The sequence below is a fragment of the Equus quagga genome, unplaced genomic scaffold (genome assembly GCF_021613505.1).
Source record: "Equus quagga isolate Etosha38 unplaced genomic scaffold, UCLA_HA_Equagga_1.0 220_RagTag, whole genome shotgun sequence".
Lineage (NCBI taxonomy): Eukaryota > Metazoa > Chordata > Mammalia > Perissodactyla > Equidae > Equus > Equus quagga.
Genome location: NW_025799647.1, coordinates 3,055,230 through 3,076,454, shown reverse-complemented (window position 1 = coordinate 3,076,454; position 21,225 = coordinate 3,055,230). Strand labels below are relative to the sequence as shown.

Below are 21,225 nucleotides of genomic sequence, written 5' to 3'. Positions count from 1 at the left end.
TCACCACAGTAAATCTAGTTGCATCTATCTCTATACAGAATTACAGATTTTTTTTTGTTATGATGAGAAGTTTTAGGATTTACTCTCTTGGCAACTTTCAAACATGCACTACAATATTATTGACTTAATCACCATGCTGTATGTTATATCCCCATGAATGACTTATTTTATAGCTGGAGGTTTGTACCTCTTGACCCTCTTCACCCATTTTGCCCACTGCCCTCCCTCCTGCCCTATGGCAACCACCATTATGTTCTTTTCTTTGAGTTTTGTTTTGTTCTGTTTGTTCATTGGTTTTGTTTTTTAGATACCACATATAAGTGAAATCATATGTGATCATAAGAAAGTCTTTCTCTGACTTATTTCTCTTAGTATAATACTCTCAGGGTCCATCAGTGTTGTCACAAATAGCAAGATTTCATTCTTTTCTATAACTAAGTAGTATTCCAGTGTGTGTATGTGTATGTGTGTCCATTCATCCACTGATGGACACTTAGGTCATTTCTATATCTTGGCTATTGTAAATAATGCTGCAAGAAACACAGGGGTACATATATTTTTTCAATTAGTATTTTCATTTTCTTTGGATAAATACCCAGAAGTTGAATTGCTGGATCATATGGTGGTTCTATTTTTAATTTATTGAGGAACCTCCATACTGTTTTTCGTAGTGACTGCACAAATTTACATTCCCACCAGCAGTGCCTCGGGGTTCCCTTTTCTCCACATCCTCGCCAACACTTGTTATTTCTTGCTTTTTTGATAATAGCCATTCTAACAGATATGAGTTGATATCTCATTGTGGTTTTTGTTTGGTTTTGGTTTTGGTTTTGTTTGTTCTGTGAGGAAGATTGGCCCTGAGCTAACGTCTGTTGCCAATCCTCCTCTTTTTGCTTGAGGAAGATTGTCACTGAGCTAACATCTGTGCCAGCCTTCCTCTACTTTATGTGGGATGCCACCACAGCATGGCTTGAAGACTGGTGCTAGGTCTGTGCCTGGAATCTGAACCTGTGAACCCCAGGCTGCTGAAGCAGAGTGCATGAACTTAACCACTATGCCTCTGGGCCGGCCCCTCATTGTGGTTTTAATTTGCATTTCCCTGATGAAAAATTCATCAAATTATTGTTAAGTCCCAAAAAAGAACTTGGCTTAGGACAGATTTTCCTAGAATAGATTTGAGTTCTTGGGGCCTTATTGTATAACTTTAAAAGTGCCATAATATTTCTTTAGGCCACATTTTCTCTATACAGAGATGGTGTCTGTTATTCCAAGTTGGTAGTAAGGCTTATCTAATTTGTTTGCTAAGTATAGACCTATTTGGAAAGGAGAAATAAAGGCAAAGCACAATATTACTCTTTATTAGCATTACTTATTGGAGGAGAATGCAAATTTCACCCTTTAAATGCTCTCCTCTGCTCTGCTAAGTTATCTAATACACTAGGGCGGTATAGAAGACCCTGAAAGAGAGAGGGCTCCAGTAAACATGATAAGTCAGAATCCATAGCATATACAAAGGAGATAGAGTTTATGAAAAGGAGTTTGATATTTTTTAAATCCACTTAATTGAATTTAAGGGCACATTTTGAATCCTATGGAATCCATTTTAATCACAGTGATAGTCTTCCCCATGTATTTTAGCCACTCGTGTTATCTAATAAATGCTTTTTACCTTACTCTACAATTGTGGCTATCATTTCACCAAGTAGATTAATCTATAATATTTACAGCCTTAATAATCCTGTGTGTACCATGCCTATTATTCAAGAATTCTTTTTAATAGTATCCTTTATCTTCTCATACCATCTAAGACAGAATTTTCATTTTATTCTCTTTTTTAACAAGAATTACAGAATTAAGAATCACTGAAAAGCCTTGAGGGTTTCTCCACAAGGTAACCTTTCATCTTCAATAGGCTAAGCTAGGAATAAAAATAGAGAATGTATAGTAATGTCCTTTACATTAGCTTTGAAAAGTTCAACTGGTATAATTATGTATACAATGTCAGAGTATTTCATGGGTATGCGCATTTTATTATATTGACTTAATTCTCTTCAGCTTAAATACTTTGGGTGCGGTGTTTTATATCCAGGAGTAAGTATCAATGCAGTGGATGATAAATTGAAATCACATACATCTTGAAGTCACATACGCACACTTTGAAATGTATGTGCTTGCGTAATTTATGAATCTACCTTTTCAAGTGCTTTTGGCTTAATTTCCATGTGACTTTTGTTACTACAGAAAGCCAAGTATTATGAAACATAGGTTATTGTAGAAAATAGTATTATTTTATAATAAAACAGCTGGATATGTATTATGCATAAGAAAAGTAATATTACATATATCCCTTGGAATTGAGAGGGCAGAAAAAGTAGGTGTGGTGGTACTCAAATATTTTGTATTTTAAGGGAAAAAAAGAATGGAAAAAAATGGGGGGGTGTGGAAAGGGAGGGATGGAGAAAGGAAACAAGCTCTGGTTTTTCATTCCCTATTCCGCTTCAGTATTTAGAGAATAGGTCATTTATTCTGACTTTCCCATATTAAATAGTTGCAGAGCATAAGCAGCAACTTAGAGAACAAGGGCGAATTCAAAAAGACCTGAAAGATATTTTTGGATTCATGTTCCATGAAACCCTGAATGGAATTCAGATTCATATAAACTTTTATAGCCATAGTTTTCAATTATATTAGCAATTTAAGTTGCCTTAGAATAAGAAAAAACAAGTCTATTTGTGAAATTTTGTCCATGCCATTCTGCACTGAATAGTGCCTAGAGTCATGAAAATCAGGCTTGCTGCTTTTTTTTTCTTCTCTTTGGCAACTTGCTGCTATCCCAGCACACAACAATTAAATCTAATTCTGTTTGGGTTGCCATGTCTAACTGTTCTCGTTGAGAAGCATGGCATGAACTAATGCATGGCTGTTTGAGAAGGCTGCTATGTATATCTGCACTGAAAGAAAAATTCCTGTATCAATCTAGCCCTCTGAATTTGTTATTGAAGCTGCAGTAATTAATGATGCACTTCTGTACAGTCTTGACAGCGAAGAGAATTCCCCAGGAATAAAAGTGGGAACCGAGGCAAAAAATGGTCTTCTGCGGTCAGTTGCTACTAAATCAGTTATGGGTACTTCTCAGTTGTGGAGGTAGTCATCCCTTCAAAGAATGCACGTGAGTGGGAGAGTGGGAAAGAGAAAAAGGATGCCATTGAGCTCTGAAAGAGATTGGATGAGGAAATATTGAGTCAATCTTCAATCTCAAATATTTGACTCAGGGTCTGAAGTAGTTTTGGTCAAATTAAGACTATTTTAATTGTCTTACCATCAGATTTCACAGCCTAATCATCCGGCTTTAAACATATTAAACGTGACTTAACTCCTTTATATCCACGAAAGTTCCAAACTGTTTTTTAAACAAACCTTATAATGCCTTCAATATTTTAAATGTTTATTAGGAGCATTGATTTAATGATCAAGTGATCAGTATCCTTCATTAATTCCATTAGGCATTCATCTTGTTTCATGTATGCATTTTTTTTTTTTGTTTACTACAAAATAAAGTTCAGTAATTGAACCACACAACTATCAATTACTCCAACCTTTGATATGGAGTTTAAACAAACAAAAAATGTTGTATGACCAGAAGCTAGGAATCATCTAAGTGGCCTCCTTTAGGAGCTCATTTCCCTTTATACATTGCAAGTTTATCTGTAATCTCCCTAATTCATCTGTGTTAGAGCCATGTAGCACAGTTGAAGAGTTCACAGAATAAGTCAACATAATCTTGGATTATTCATTTAACCTCAAGTGCCACCATATAGCAAGGGTCTCTGTAGCTATTCTCATTGTTACAGATCAGTGATAGCAGCATTTCAAACTGTTCTTGGGCATATAAGTACTGCTCTTTTCAGTCTATCTATGTCACTATCCTTTCATTTGCAGTTATCTAACTTTCAGATATAACTGAGCTCTGTTTCAAGGCTTTGGTCTGAAATATTCCCCAGCTAGAGATATCTACTTGGGCGTTGCTTGACTGAGTCGTTTATCCTGGTAGATACAGTCATACTGTCATTACCGTGAGTTATGTTTGAAATCACTTTAGCTTCCTTTTAAACATCTTATCTGCAAAGGGAAATTTTGCTGCTGCTCTTAAGATTAGTCGTGATGTGATTCAAAATATCTGTCTTTTCTCTTACAAACACACACACCTTTTTAAATGTTATAAACTATCCCTTTTGACTATGACCTGTTGACTTTCAAAGACAATTTCAAAGCAGGGATGATATTTGTGTTTTTAAGATCTGCCATGTGTTTTGAAGTTTGAAGTAAGAAGTATAAAGAGGAGAATAATGTATAATAATCTCTGTTTCGTTATTTATTACCTCATTTACGTTCACCTACTTTTTTCCTGCTATTCCCTACACTTTACTATTTTCTCTGTTTCTTTTTTCTTTCCTTATGTGTGTGTTTTTTAGTAGATACTGCCTATCTTCCTTATCCCTAGCTGTTTCTTGATTTCCTTTCCTTTTTCAGTGAATAATAACCCAACCCACCTCAGCCACTGAGAAAGAATATGAATCTTAATAATTGTTAAAATGAATATGTGCATCTCAGTTTGCTATAAAGGAACAAAATGGGATGAGCATAGCTGCTTTAGTGTTTAAATTTGGTGATTCAACCATATATTGTGCCTAAACTAGGTGACTGGAATATGAGAGAGAGAATCTGGATGAAACTAGCATAAATGAGTTAGGTATAAATTTCTACCTATAAAATTTCTAAGTCATACAATGTCCCTGTGAAAAGACTATTTAAGAAAAGAATTTATGTGCCTTTTTCAGCTTAGATGAGTTAAAAAATAATGCTAATGAGTCCAGGGTTACAGATTTGTAAAGCCACTTAGCTTCACAGCTGTTCTATGATTATGGACTGTAAACTAATCCAAAATTTCTAATTGCAGATAGTATGCAGGGGAAGGACTGAGGAAAGATGTGCTGATGGTTCAAAATAAATCTATTAACAGTTAAATGAGACTGATTTGAACAAATAATATAATGACCAGTCTATATTATACTAAAAGGTTTGAATTTTAGAATTTTTTTAAAAAATCAAATGTTTATCATTTTCAGTAGCAGTTTCTATTTTTATTTCATTTTCAATAACTTTTGTTTTTCACATGTTCAGTGAAGAATATAGATAAGCAAAGAGATAAAAAATCACCCATGAATTCCCCCTTACTAATTGATATTAACATGTAACAGAAAGAACAAATAAGGATGGTGAATTGAAGAAAAAAGAGAAAGTACGGAGTTCTACAGAGAAGGTAGAGTCAATAAAGAAGCATATATAAAATGAAGAATTATCGTTGAAGGATACCCTATGTGAAAAAATTTTAAGAATAGCTAGTATATAAGAGATTTGAGTTTGAAAACTGATGGATGAGTTTCTGCAGAGTTTGACTTGATTGTATTCCTGATGTAACTGAGCAAAGCTCAGCAGCTGAGCAGAGCTACCTGAAGCAACCCTAGGAAGGGTAGAGGGAGTAAATTGGTTAATGGTGAAACTGTCAAGAACAATGGTAACAGTTTAACAGCATTCTCAGTTCAAAATATACTTAGTGAAGGAAAAAAAATGAAAAATATATGTGTTGAAAACATTGACATTGTGTTTGTTCTTAAAGAGAGCAAAAGAGTTTCCAGATGATCCCAAATTCTAAATTTGAGAAATCTAAGCTAAAGAGTATGGGTATTGGCAGCCTTGTGAAAATGTCCTTTGATGAGTCAGTTCCCTTTTTTCTTTTTTTACAGTTCTCACTTTTTAAGGAAATATTTCAAATATATATATAAAGAGTAAATAATATAATATACCCATACACTGATCACCTAGATTTAACAAATATTGTTTTATTATTTCTTTAGCTCTTTTAACATATTTTTAATAACTAAAGAATTATGACAAAGCTCAAGTTACCTTTGCATAGAAGTGTCATTATATAAGAATACCTTATATGATAGAAAATTAGAAATATATCCTTTCCCCATGTATGGCATATACTGACCCTACATTTGAAGGATAATGAATATTTCTCAGGATCCGTTTTGCTCCCATGACACCCTGATTTGTTTCTGCTTATATTTATTTTTAAAATAACACTAGTTTAGTAGCATGATTTTAATGATTTTCGGTATGTGCTAGTGGAGATAGAATACACACACGTGCGCATACTGTATGTGTATATGCTGTATATATATTAAAATGTATATATACTTATATATGTGTGTTTTATACATATACGCAAATCATATATATATGAACATTTTCCTGTTTGTTATGCTGAGACAGCAATAAAATAATCTGGCCAGCAGTAGGCAAGATATCTCAAAAACTGCTCTTACTGACCCCAACCAAGCCACAGTGTCATAGATCTAAACTGGGAATATATAGAAAATCTAAAGGAACAAACAGGAATGCAAAATAAACAAAAGGCACCAACACTGAACCAAAACACCCCCTGTCATGATTAATAACATTTTTCTGTTCCAAATGAAACTTAGTATATTTTGGAGATGGGTATTGATGATTGCTAAGAGTAGAAATTCTTTATAACTCACTTTTTACTAATTTGACGATTACCATATCCTATGTGATGCATTTTTCTATAAACTTTGAAAATGCCTCAACACTTCTAGTTAAGTACAGATCCACTGTCTGGAGAATACATACAGTGTAGTAGTTATCATGGATTAATAGCAATATGGTATCACAAGAGCTTTTATGCAGAAATTTATAGTACAACAAATAAACAACAGAAGATTGTATTCTCTTTTATCAGAGATGCCTACATTGATTTTTATGGAATAGCAAATTCTTTCCAAAAGACGTTTTTTATGCCCTACTTTGCTGGTACCCTAAGTTTAAACACCTACTACATCTTTTTATTAACAATCTTTGGCCCTTCTGGCAATACTCTTCTTTGGTCTAGAAGAGGTTGCAAACAGTTCCAGGCTAGGACAGCTTCAAGAGAGTAGTTCGGTGCCTGGCTTTTGATAGTTGGTATCATAATCATCATAGCCATCATCATTCTCACCCCTATTATCATCATCAGAGGTAACGCCTTTATCCTTTATTAAATGTCAGGTATAGTACCAAATGTTCCACCTGCATTAGTTTATTTGATTCTCACAACAATGCTATGAGCTGGTAACTCAACAAAGCATGATCCTGTGCACACTACTAGCTATTCCCTCAGTCTAGAATGTTCTCTAAGTGCTTCATCTGGCTGTCTCAGATCTTAACTCAAATGGTACCTTTTCAGAGAAATCTTCTGTGTCCACTCTATCTAAAATAGCTATACCCTATCACTTTTTATCACATTACTGTTTTATTTTATTCATAAGCACGTGTTACTATCTGAAGCTATCTTACTGATTTACTTATTAGTTTATCTGCTTATTATCTGTCTACTCCTGTTAGAATGTAAGCTCCAGGATAGCAAGGTCCCTGTCAATCTTGTTCATGTTTTAACCTCTGCACCTAGATCAGATCCTGGTTTATAGGAGGTGCTCAAGAAATATTGTTCAGTAAATGAATGGTGTCATTATCCTGATTCTTATACATGTGCAAACTAATGCTTAAAAAGTTAAGTAATTTAGCCAGGGTCATGTAGCTAGCATAACTTTCTGCTTTTTGTCTGCTCAAAGAAGGATTCGTTGCATGCACAAGTCTCCAACTTTAGCAGATCAAATTAGCACATGTCCCTGGACCTACAGCTATAGGGCTTATGTTGAAAAAAAATACACACATCTAAAATAATCTTACCTATCCTGCACATCCTGAGAATGAGTTATGTGAATGTGAACCTTCAGTAACATGGGGGAATAGAACCAGTAATATAGATGGAACAAATGCAAATTTTGCAAGATAATTCAAGTAGGCTGAAACAATTCAAACTACCTATAAACCTAAATTTAACAATGTTCTAAGAAAGAATATCCCTTCTTCTTCAGACTTTTTCTTACACATGATTATTTAGCTTTGTCTTTTTTAAAAAAAGAGTCTAAAATGAAACTTCATCCAGAAAATATAATGCCTAATTACATAGTAATCCATGGTCAATATACTTATATAATATGTTACGTGACATTGCATTTCTTTAATTTTAATAGGTTGTTCTCTTTCCCTTAGGAATTTTTCATGATTGAATCTTGACAAGGTGAGGTTTATATTCCAACTGAGTTTTCATTAGACTTGGGTAAAAAAGAAAACTACAAAAATTTGTTGTGTGTTAAGACTTAATTATATTTCAAGTCAGATTTTAAAAGAGAATGTATATTTCATATACATTTATTCCATTTTCATTATGGTAAACTACTCTTTTAATGTCACAGTCAAAACAAAAAGCGCAGTCTGTTTAAAACTGACTACCAAAGGTATTTCATACAATCTTAGAAACCGAAGTTATACACTAGGGGATAAACTTAAGAATAAACTGGAATCCAATTAACAGACATAAATTCTATTAATAGATACACCCAGGCCATAAAGTTCTCAGGTAAAATTGTGAAAGGCTTTGAAATAGACAAAAAAGAGTATTGGCTGTTTTGTCTAGGGCACCCTTCTGGGTCATCTCCTTTCACTATCTGAGTTATTGTACAACACTAAATTGTAGTATTAAAAAACAAAATTCAAAACCAGCGCTGATAGCCTAGTGGTTAAAGTTCAGTGCTGTCACCACTTTAGCGGCCCAGGTTTGTTTCCCAGTGGCAGAACCATACCACCTGTCTGTCAGTTGCCATGCTGTGTCAGCAGCTCACATAGAAGAACTGGAAGGACTTACAACTAGGAGATACAACCATGCACTGGGGCTCTGGGGAGGAAAAACAAGAGGAAGATGGGCAGCAGATGTTAGTTCGGGGGAATCTTTCCCTGCAAGAAAATAATAAATAAAAAATTAAAAAATTCAATTGAGTAAATATGGAGATCTAATTGGCTTTATTCAGTGATTCACGGACTGGGCGGCATCCCATCTAGCAACCAGAAAGGAGCTCCAAGGGGGCAGGAAAAGGAAGTTTCTAGCAAAGAGTGGATTGTTTCAGGCAAGATCACCTTGCTTTGTTGGAAGGCGGGGGTCTATCAGACAGATTACCTCACTAGTACTGACCAAGTAATTCCAGATTGACTGGTTAAAGGTTACATTCCTGGCAGAGACTAAAACTGCAATTAGGTTAGGTATTAAATCTTAGTTTGCTGACATGGGGCTTAGTACAAGTGGCTCCATTTTGGGCCTGTTGTTTCTTTTTTAATAGTAATATATGAATAGTAATGTAAATTATCCTAATCCATAGAAATGCACATTGTGTCCAGTTGGAGTTGCATTTGATTTTTGCTCAGTAGATCTGAAAATTCATTTCAACATTCCTGATGGTCCATGTATGTATGCATGTTTAAATCTCTTTTAAACCAATTATCTTAAACCAGACATCTTTCTGATTCCCTCATTAATTAACACTTTAGATAAAATCTTTGACACATGTTCATTTTTTATTTGTATGGGAGTCATGAGTTTACTTTTTAAAATAGTTAACTTTTAACACAGTTATCCCTTTTCTGTAAGCTGAAAGTTCAGTTTTAATGGCAGTGGACTTTCTGCCTTTCCATGTGAGTTAGCCCAAACATCCAAAGCTTGAGAATTCAGAGAAAATGGAAAGGGCATATATAATGTAAACAAGAGTCTAATAATAATATGAAACTATATCTGTTAACTGTTTACTTGGTTAGATCTTGAGAGACTTGATTAACTGCATAATATACACCACACGTAGTTGCTAAATAAGACTTCAAAAACCTTAGCTCTTATCTCCAGTCCTCAAAGGAACTTCCTAAACATTCCCTAAATCATTGCTACTTTACTAATACAGTATAGAAATGTCTTTGCCTTTATATAGCTTCAATGTGCCTTACGAAGGCTAATCATTTAGAAAAATAAAGGTTACAACTTTTCTAACTGCAATATAGCAGCCTTTGATTTAGAAAGGAAAACAATTACATGGTGTAGTATGATACTCAGGAGAAGCAGTAGTTTTGGGTTTTTTTAATGAATAAATAAGTGATATGACATGGCATTTAATAATGTGTAGGCAAGGAAAATAATTTTCCATCTACCTTTCTGAGATCTGGAGTGAGACTCCCTGTGATAAAAGATTAACGAGAAAATCAAACAGAGGTTTATTAGCATGTGTACTTCATGTATACTTCAGAGATTCCCAGGAAGAAAAAAAGAGTAATTTCACAAGATAGCCTGAACCACCAACTTAAATACTATTTTCAGCTAAAGACGAAACGTGGGGCTAGGAATCCAGTTATGCAGAGATTACCAGGAAAAGCACAGTAAACAAGAGTGAGGTTTCTTATGAAGACTTAAATTGATGCCTTCTCCATTGGTAAGATTCTCTTGTGGTTTAGAGTCATCCTTCTCTTACAGAGAGGTACAGAGAGGGAGACACCCTTATAAATGGAGATTTCTTTTAAAAATATAAATGTCCTTTACAAAAAAGTAACTTACCCCGTTTTCAGAGCTTCTTCTGTCTCTGCTCTTTCTCAAAATAATCTTTATGCCGAAGAGGCACATTTCGGGGTGGCAGATTATGCTACCCTTCAATGAAAACCAAGGAGAGTATTAAATCTAGTTAGAAACTCAGCATTTCAAAACTCATGTTTAATGAAAACCAGTATGACTTTCTTCCAGAAGTGGCAGAAAATGATAATAATTACAAATGCTCAATAATTCAAGTTTTGATGTTATTGACTCTTAGACTCTTAGGCTCTATTTCATAAGTTTATCAGTGTTTTTTTAAGCTTTCTATTCAAATACTTATTTACTCTTACTTGATCTTGCTTACGAGAGCTGTCAAAATCACAAAATAAATTAGTCAACCTTCTTTATTACATGTCCAGAATATCATCCAAACAAAAGAAGGATAATAGTAACAACAGCAAACTAATAATAGCTAATACTCATACACTGTTCACTCTGGGCCAGTACTCTTCTAAGCAAACACTTTACACATGGTATCTCATTTTCTTCACAACAACCCTATGAGAGAAGTATTGCTACTCTCATTTTATACGTAAGAAAAAAAGGCAGAGAGAGATTATGACTTATCCAGGGTTGTACAGCTAATAATGATAGAGTAACATTCACCTCCAGGCAGTCTGGCTCCAGAGTGCTACTCCCCAAACTGCCTTTCATTATACCAGGTTTCCTTCACTCCTACATCCATATGCCTATTCTGAGTGGTTCTCACTGCTAAGAGAAAGAGTCAGGAGAAAAAAGGCAATGAAAATTCAAGGTCTGATTAGGAATGCAATGATTCCCGTTAGTAGGTTAGAAAGATAGGGTCATCTACTAGTGTACAGAGGAATGAATTTGGAAGTCAAGAGGGCCAAGTTCAGTTTCTACTTTGCTGTGTGATCTAAAGCCAGTAACATTCCCTGCTTTCTCATCTCTAGAATAAAGATAAATTATTCTGTAAAATAATTAACTATTCATCTGAAGATTGAGAAATGGTGCCATGAGTAATCCGAAATCCCTACCAGTCAAAAAATATTTTATTTAGCTTTGTTGTACATATAATTAGATAGTATATTTTCCTCATATTTATCACCATTGAAATTCTTAGAACAAACATCAACTCAAAAATAATGTTGATACCAAAGAGAGATCAGTTAAGTATTTACAAATTTTCTAGAGGTCATTGAGAATGACTCAGTTTAGAATTAAAGCTTTATACAGAAAATAAATTAGAATATTCACCATTGATGTTCGAATTCATATTCCCTGAGTCATGCTGATAACCAGTTCTATTCTTAGCTATGTTCTACATATTATAGTATTCTCTTTGAGAAGAAGGAGCTCACCAAGTTACCTATAAAACAGCTGCTTTGTTTTAGGGGACGAAATTATGCTCAGCGACTGAGACTGTCTTTGCCAATAGTTTATTTAACACAGGTTCACTGTAGGGTTTATAATAGTTTCACAAGCCAGTAGCATACAGGATAATATCTCTTAATAAGAAAATAAAGAAATAATATACTCCAAACCAATAATAGATTAATCACACTTTTGTTCCAGACAAGGGGAGATGAAAGGAATAAAGTTCAAATACAGTTTGAGATGTACCTTTTTAAACAAGTAGGCACTCAGGAGAGATGGCTTGACCAACCAAGAGCTGACATCCGGCTGCTAGCGCAAAATGAAAGTGAAAATTCCCCCACTGCAAGAGCACACTGCTAGGGAATGACAGTGCCAGTGTTGGAGAGCAGGATAATCTTCCCGGGGCGCTGCATGGCCTTCGTCCCAACCAAGAAAACAGTCACCCTTGCCTTGGTAAAAGCTAATGCCCTAAGGTCTAAGGAAGTTTATTTAGATCAGCAAAGAGTGTCTTGCTCAGACCAAAACTTTCGAATAGTTCTCACAAGCTCTCGGTATTTATAGTCTTAATGTTCACTTGCTATAGTTGCTTCTTCACATGTTTTTACTGATAGGCACCCAGCAGAGCCCCTCAGCAGCTGGGCTGTTGAGTTCTTATCAACGACAACAAATGAGATGATGACATCCTGACACAACTTACTTCATTCCTATATCAAAACAACAACTTAATTTTTATCTTTGTCATAAACAAATGCATTAAAATAATTTCACTTAAATCATAAACAAGTGGATTTGAAATCATGTCAAACTGTTACACAACAGCAGCATCAATAGACTTTTGATTTTCAATGGTAATTATATTTCGCTTCACCAGCTGTGTAACTTGCCATAGTTCGAGCTTCTTTTAAAAGAGGTAAATACTGAAAAAGAAGAGCTCTTCACATTTACCTAGAACTTAAGAAACCTCAGTGGTATATAAGACAATAATAATTACTTAAGAGTGGAAAAATATTTAAGAATAGTCCTCTGGAAAAGATTTGTGAAATTGTATTGCTTATAAATATGGTCGGTGTACCTGCAAAGGCTTATGTTATATATAGATAACAACATTGTTGCTTTCTAGCTATGATCAACACATAACTAAGAGTTCAAAGAATAATTACTTATGGATACATACACACTTGGGTGGGTGTGTGTGTGTGTGTGTGTGTGTGTATGTATGTATGTATGTATGGAAGTTCACCCTTGGTTAGAGAGTTTTAAATGTGATGACTCTGGCTATTGCAGTTAGTTAATTATCTAAACAAATGGGAAAAGAGCAAGTGAAGCAGTAGTTTTTTTAAGTCTGAGCTTTTAATAACTTGTTAATAACCATGTTCCTTTTTTGATTCTTAGATGGTATATTAAATGTGCAATTGGTTAATTCATTGCCCAATTTTATATAATTTTCTCAAAAAAAGGAAGACTTGTTTTATATATGATTTGGTAAAGGGCAGCAGATGGAGGTGGGAAAGGTTTCTTAGAGCCACAAAATCCTAGAGATAAAAAGAAGCTTGGAAATTATCTAGTTCAGAGTTTTTTAACCTTTTTTCTCCTACGGACTCATTTGGGAATCTGACAGAACCTACAGGCTTGTTTTCAAAAATATATTTTTAAATATATAAAATAAAATACATAGGATTACAAAGAAAACTAATTAAATTGAAATCATTATCAAAATATCTATAAAAAGGGGGCCAACCTCATGGCCAAGTGGTTAAAGTTCTGCACGCTTCACTTCAGCGGTCTGGGTTCACAGGTTCAGATCCCAGGTGTAGACCTACTCCACTCATCAGCCATGCTGTGGAGGCATCCCACATGTAAAGTAGAGGAAGATTGGCACAGATGTTAGCTCAGGCCTAATCTTCTGCAAGCAAAAAAAAGAGGAGGGTTGCCAGTGGATGTTAACTCAGGCCTAATCTTCCTCACCAAAAAAAACCTATGGAAAAAAACCAAATTCTGATATGCTACTACCTCTTTTTAAATGCGTTAAATAACAAAATCTAGCAACAGGTCATTACACTACTGTAATTTGAATCTTGGTGGACATGAACAATATTTTGATATCCATAGTAATTTGAAGCAATATATTCTGCTATGTTACTATGATTTGTCACCTAAGCTTATAATGAAAGAAAATAATAAAATTTAATTAGGTTGGTGGATATAAAAATTGTAATTTTTTTCTCCATTCCAGTGAGTGGACCCCTGACTTTTATCCACAAGTTCTCTCAAGAGGCCCATCGACTTCAATTGAAACCCTTGGAAACATCCTCATTTTGCAGATGAGGAAACTAAGTCCCATAGAAGTGAAATAACTTCAATAAAATCATACAACAGAGGATTAGGTTAATCCTTGCAGGGGTAACCTCAGACCTTAACTCAGCCTTTTTCTCTGAAGCTTTCATCTAGAAATTCGTAGTTATGGTCTGTTGTCACTGATTCATGGCATAATCTGGAGCAAATTCTTTATTCTTATTGTGCCTCAGATTCTACCTATATAAAATGTAAATGACTTAAAATAAACATAAGGATAATAATAACAACTTAGATTTATATTGCTCTTTTTCCTTTACAATAGTTTTCACTTTCACATGCATTATCCTACTTAATTTTCCCCATTTTATGGATAAGGAAATTAAAACTCTAAGATGTTGAATATCATATGTAAGGTCAAACAGCTAGGAAAGGGAAAAACCAATATAAGAAACCATACCACTGGACTCCAAAGGATGTTCCCTTTATCATGATGCCTTTCATGTCATAAATAAACCAAAACTCTGAGTTCTTTAGTTAAGTATGTGTTGTGATATCATAAATCTAAATAAACACAAATGAGTTGTCATTAGGCTCAGATGAGCCAAATACTTATATCCTAATTTGTCAAGATAAAGTGATGAATGAACGGAACTATAAAAGAGAGCTTTTCTAGACAAGTTCTCCATTTTTACTGTAAAGTGAAAAGAGAAAGAAATAGAGTTTAAAAGTCTGAGATTGTAGAGTTGACTTAATGTTGTTTAAATCAAACCTTTCTTTCCTTGTGTTTCTGGGTGGGCTAAAGAGGCAAGTAATCTGAGTAAATGCCAATGAAGTCCTTTTTCTCTATCCTCTTAAGTTTTATTTTATGAGTAAATGGTATTCAATGAAGTTTGTTCTTTTAGAGACAGATTATTCTTAAATAGGGTTAATAAAGTAGAAAAGTTAAAATCAAAAGGGCTGTGATACATCAAAAATCTCTATCATCCCTGTCATTCTAGTGACCTGACGATAGAGATTTAGAACATCCTGTTCTCTTAGAAAATAAGGAATCTTCTTAACCTGACCTGAAACCTTTGGTATAGAATAACCTTTATTGGACTCCAAATGTCACTATTTGATTAACTTTAAGTAGTATTAATAGTAATATGTTTTCCAAATTCTTAAGATCATTCTGTAGGATACCCAGATATTTCTCAGCTATAATCCACATACTTTTCATATTATATCTCTTAATATTAGCAAGCCCAAATAAGTAAAAATCATTGTTAAGATAGTACAGGAATGGCCATGATCATACTTATACTATAAAAAATAAATTTTAATCTGAGATTGAAAAACACTATAATTACTACAAAATAAACAAACAGATTTAGCAAATATTTACTCTGTACAAAGCACTGTATTTGACATGGTAGGAAATATAAAGAGAATTAAAATGATGGTCCTTTCCCTCAAAGAGCCTGCAGTATCTTTGAGGATCCACACCAATAATTGGAATATGAATACCTATGGTAACTCTTACAGTAGAAGTTCAGATAAGAGGCTTTAAGAATTTAACTAAACCTAAAACTAGATTGTGGTATTGGTGCTTCAACCATATAAACTTATTAAAAGTCATCAAACTGTATACTTAAAATGAGTGAATTTTATAGTAGGTAAATTGTATCTCAACAAGGCTGTTAAAAGAGTTTAGGGAAAGAAGGAATTATTTCTGATTGAGGGACTTGGGAATATTTTTTCCAGCTGGTACAATTTAAGCTGGATCTTAAAAGACGAATAGTGTTTGGATCAGAAAATGAGCCACAGGGTATTCCAGAGAAAGGAAATAGCTTGTCTAAGGTCTAAAAGCTTAAAAATACAAGGAATATGCTAGAAGAGCTAGATCAGACTTTGTTCCATGCCTTTGATTATATGGCTTGCATTTCTACCAGTGCATGTGGCCATATGGCTACGAAGCTTCCAGAAACTTTTGGTCAATTCCCATTGAAAAACATAGAACTGTATGTGGATTTTTTTTTTTCTTTCTTTGGGTCAAAAACAAGAATTTCCCTCCATTTTGAGCTCATGAGGAAGTTACAGTGAGGAGGATGTATAATTACAGAGTCATTTCACAACTGTCAGTGGCTCCACTGATCATAACTACTTGTTTCCACCCTGATACCTTAAAATCGCTGATACATGTGTTATTTCCATTAAGCCCCATAATAGTCTTTCTTTTCCCCATGAGGAAACAGATTAAAGGAGCGCCCAGAGCCAAAAATATTAAAGACATGCTAAAGGGAAGGTCAAGATATTCTGGCATATAAAAAGGGAGAAAAAATGGTAATATAATAAATGATCTTTGAAGAATTAAAAATCTGCTAACTAAATTGCATGCCACACATGAATCAAAATTCATATCATACAAAAAATAGATGAAGTTAACTACTATCATCAGTAATAAGAAAGCAAAGTTGAAATTTTTCTAATGAGCTGATATGACCATATTATTGACAGGAAAAGCCCATGTTAAGTTTTATTGACAGTAGAGAAAAGTATATAGGAAACTTAGTAACAATTTCTAAATAGGTAGTCTTTTTTGTTGTTTGCTTTTTAAAATGTAAAAATATTTAAATTTAAATTAGGTCTTTCCAAACCATTGCCATAGAATATCTCAGATTATGTAAGTAAGAAGATATACAGAAGCTTAATTTCTAATTTAAAATGTGACTGCTGGCCAGTAAAAGCATGCTAAAAATGGAAAGAGTGAGCTTACTTAATGTCTATCAAAGAGGATTACTTCTTTTTTCTTGAGTTTGACCCCGTCTGACCAACTGCTCATTTTTCACTATGAGCCATATTGTATAGATTTATTCCAAGTATTTACAAAGAAAAAGAATACAAATTAGCCTGGTGAGCAGCAAAATAGAGGCAGTTTTTATGAAACTTGAGTGGTATTAACCTGTAGTCAGATGTAATTTCCATTTTAATATTTTTACATCTTTATATTGTTATGAACCTATTGTTAACTTGGGTTTTATTTTATTTGTTTCTCTCCTCCCTCACTTCTGTGAGATGCAGAAGGGAAAGGATGTTTGTTATTCACATATTTGTACCCCTACTAACTGGTGTTATACATCTGGCTTCCACTGGAGAGCCCCTGACATCGCAGGGAACGGTGATCAAAATTCCACACACTAGCTTCAAGCTGGGGGCTCGTAGCTACTGCAGCATTGAGGGGGTCTTTTCCTGGCTTCTTTAAAATAAGCATGGTGATGGGATGGTTTAAGGGACGAACACCTCTCAAATCACATGACCACTGCTGCGCTTCCGTGTGTCCTGCTTTCTTCATAACAGCTTGGCACGACATTCTTTCCCTGTATCTCAGTGGGCTTGTGCGTGTACACTTGGGATAGGGGTTGGGGAGGGGGATTATCAGTGGATGGTTATACATTATGCATGCATCTTTCAGTGTTAGAGTGATGTGCCTTCCCTTATGTGTCACAGATTATGGTCACAGATTAAATCTTCTGCGCTCCTAAGAAATTGGGCTGTCTCTTATTGGTGTGAGATTCATGTGTTTTGATGTTTACACCCTCAATTGTTCTTTATGTTATTAAACATAAGTTGAAATGTTTTCCCATAAGAGTTAGCTTTTCATGTTGGGCTGAAAAAGTCTTCATTTCTGTGTAGCAATTCGTGTTATTATAACCTATGGCTTTCAATTGTACCTCCCATAATGAAGAGCTGACTTTAAACACTGTGCTATTCTTGTTATGACCTAAGCATAAGGTAAGTCACTTCTCTAACTGTATCTAAAGATTGTGGTTGTTTGTTAAAATTTTCTCAGCTTTGTTTAAAGCATTTCACTTTTTTTCTTACCATTTATTACGTGCTCTCCCCTCCTTTTGTTTTCTGTTTCATGGCTTAAGATTTCTTAATGGACAATGTGATCTTCAGCAAAAATTATATTATATGTGTAAACAAACGTTGAAATGAATTAAATGAATTATTTGATGTCTGAAAGCAGTCTTGATTAGTAAATGAATACCTATATTTTCACTAAGTCTCTTGTGTTTTTCATTTCTTCCTTTGACTTTAATGTAATATACTATTTCTACACATTATTTTAGTTTTTATGCCACTTGAAAGGGGAATTGTCAACACCATAAAATCACATGTTAGTTGTAGTAAAATAACATAATCCAATAGAATAAAGTAAAAGACAACCTGATAACCATACCTTTCATTTTTAATCTCTGACAGATTTGGTATTAGGCCAAAATCTCGGTTTTATTTCGTTTTTCAGACTGTCTTTTTTTTCCCATTGAGTGAAAAGACAGGGTAAGATAAAGAAAAAAGAGCAACAAACCGTAAACTTTGAGATAGACCTGTGTTACTTTCTTTGTAGTCCATATGTATTCAAACAAGAATAATATTTGTTTCTCAACTTTATTCTTTCAAGTAAATCCCATTGTGAGTTAGGTAAAATCTTCATATTGGGATTTTAAAAAATTAAGTAAATATTATAAAGATGACCAGTTTAATGATGCAAGAGAAAGGGGCATCTACTACAAGCGTAAATATTTTTTAAATGTTTAAATTATTTTCCTTAATTTTTTTTATATATACTCGAGATCACTAAAGTAAAGAAGTTCATGTAATCATTGATTTTAAAAGTGATTTCTCTCAAATCTGGATCAAATAACCAATGGTAATGTAAATGAGAAAACATTGGTTATACTGCTGTTGGCAATTCATTAACCTAGGTATTCAGATTTAGGGAATTGAATTGTTTTCATCATCCAGATTTCTCTTCTGAAACTGTTTGAAACATATAGTTCTAAACTGAGGTGCCACAAAGCAAGACTTGGATTTCTTTATTAAAATTCATGCTATGAATGAAGTTTTTGTTAATTTTTCAAGCCACCTGAGGAAGGGAGAGGGTGGTTTTTTATTGTTTTCGTTTGGTTTGGTTTTTTTGGTTAAGCCAGCTAGTTCTTCACCGCTGTTTCCATTTAGACATATAAATCTGTTGCAACATTTGATGAGACAAGTTGAACTACTCATCTGAACTGCTCTGTTCACTGTAAATCTCTTGTTTCTATCTATACACTAGCTCCACTCTAGATTGGAAGGGCTTAAAGATGAACTCTGGAGGAATAGAGGCTACGACTTAAGAGTAACTATTACTGATCAAAGGAGCTGCTTTCCATTCGCAAACGTTGCTTTGCGCTATGGGTTTGGGCTCCTTCTGTTTCTACATCTTGTTGAAGACTTTCTTGACTTCCATTTGACTTCTTTGAACTCTGTTTTTGTCTTTCAACATTTTCCCCTTTCTTTTCCTTCTCTCTCCCAGATTTTTCTCTCACTCTTTTAGCTTTCTCTTGTGTTCTTTGAGTCACTTTTTAAAACGTAGTTCTCTCTTTTATTAAGCTTGTCTATTAATTTGTCTATTAGTGTTTGTTTCTTTTCTCCTTTAAGGTTATAGTGGTATAGTTACACTTATTTTCATTCCATGGTATGCCAACTTGCTTGTTTATTTTGCAGCAAGTGCATTAGTCATTCTTATGCTCTTGGTATGAATTTTGAATAAGAAATAGCAGAACATTTTGCATTTACATATTGTCCCTTCTATAAGCCCATACTTTCTTTTTTATTGTCTAGATTTACTCCCTCAAACCTCTCTCTCTTTTTCTTTTCCTCACTCTCGTGTCTTCCTCCCTGTTTTGTTTTCTTTAAATAGTCATTAATTTCTTTCTCATTTGGTCCAGAATTGTTCTTTAATAAAACCTCCAAGTAAAAGAATATAAGAATATCTCTTTCAGATTAGCTTCTTCATTCTTAGTGTATTTAAAACTAATTAAACAATCTGGGCCAAAAGAGAATAACTTTAGCATCTGAAATTATTTTTCCCTTTTTTTTTCTTTTTTTGGTGTGTGTGTGTGTGTGTTTTTCTTATGTGTATGTTTGTGATTTTTTTATTGTTGTTTCTTTAAACATTAACAATTGTTTTTTTCAGGGAAGGACAACCATAACCCACCCTAAGTTTGCAACATTCCTTTCATAAGTTGTTTCATTACAATAGTAGATTGTGTTAAGCGATAGAAATTAATTTGTTGTCTATAGATCCATTTGGGGCAAGCTGCTGGGGAGTGGGAAGAAGAGGTGTGGAGTTTAAATACAGTTTCCTCTGAAATTGATGAGTGTTAATGCCATCCAACATGGCCCTTGAATTCACCAGTTTTGTAACATTTCAAAGAAGTTCTACTTTGACCCAAAATATTTGAATAAATAACAAAGGTCATTAGAATCACACATAAATATTGTATATGAAGATTTCTCTATCTTCCTTTCGTTAGCATATATAACTAAAATTACTACAATGGAATATTTCCTTACAACTTTATTACTTGAATTGCATTATTATTCTTGTCAAGAGACATGCACTGTGCCTTAAGATTAAGAGTCTGTATTCACAACTGAAAATGTGGTAACTTGAATTTTTTTCCACATACTAATTTCAGATACACATCAATAAAAAATTGCCTTTGGTTTTACCTCTATCCCATTTATAGTACTGTACCCCTAATTTTTTCCAGAAGTCATTTCTTTCTTTAAAGTAAGGAAAGAATAAATTAAAAATGTAGAGAACAAATTCAACTTGTTTTTACTAACATGTTATGATAGAGATATACAAAGCCTTTGCTCCTAGACCTCAGGAGCTTGCCCATTAAATATGCATACATATCTGGCTATCCATGTTATAAGCCCTAAGTTACTGACTTTATGCTCTCTCTGCAGGTCCAGTCCAGGTGCAGCAGCAAGGAGAACATTCTCAGAGCCAGTAAGTTTGTCATCATTTCAGATAGACTACTGAATTAGAGCTTGTGGTTCAACAGGAAAGAGCACTAAAAATGACATTTTGGTGTAAGAATGAGGAAGAGGAATGGGGAAAGTTGATATCAAGAATATGAATATTAGGGCTTTCACCTTCTTAAAATATTAGTATCAATATAGTA

At 34.1% G+C, this 21,225-nt stretch overlaps 1 protein-coding gene across 4 annotated transcripts in view; it reads left to right on the top strand.

Annotated features, from left to right (window-relative positions):
• Positions 1–21,225, top strand: part of LOC124233758 (gephyrin) — a 574,265-nt gene that overhangs the window by 402,859 nt on the left and 150,181 nt on the right. For all 4 annotated transcript variants that reach the window (XM_046650942.1, XM_046650941.1, XM_046650940.1 and 1 more), the window contains one exon: positions 21,008–21,050. In XM_046650942.1, the coding sequence (XP_046506898.1) occupies positions 21,008–21,050 (43 nt within the window). The remainder of the gene's footprint in view (positions 1–21,007; positions 21,051–21,225) is intronic.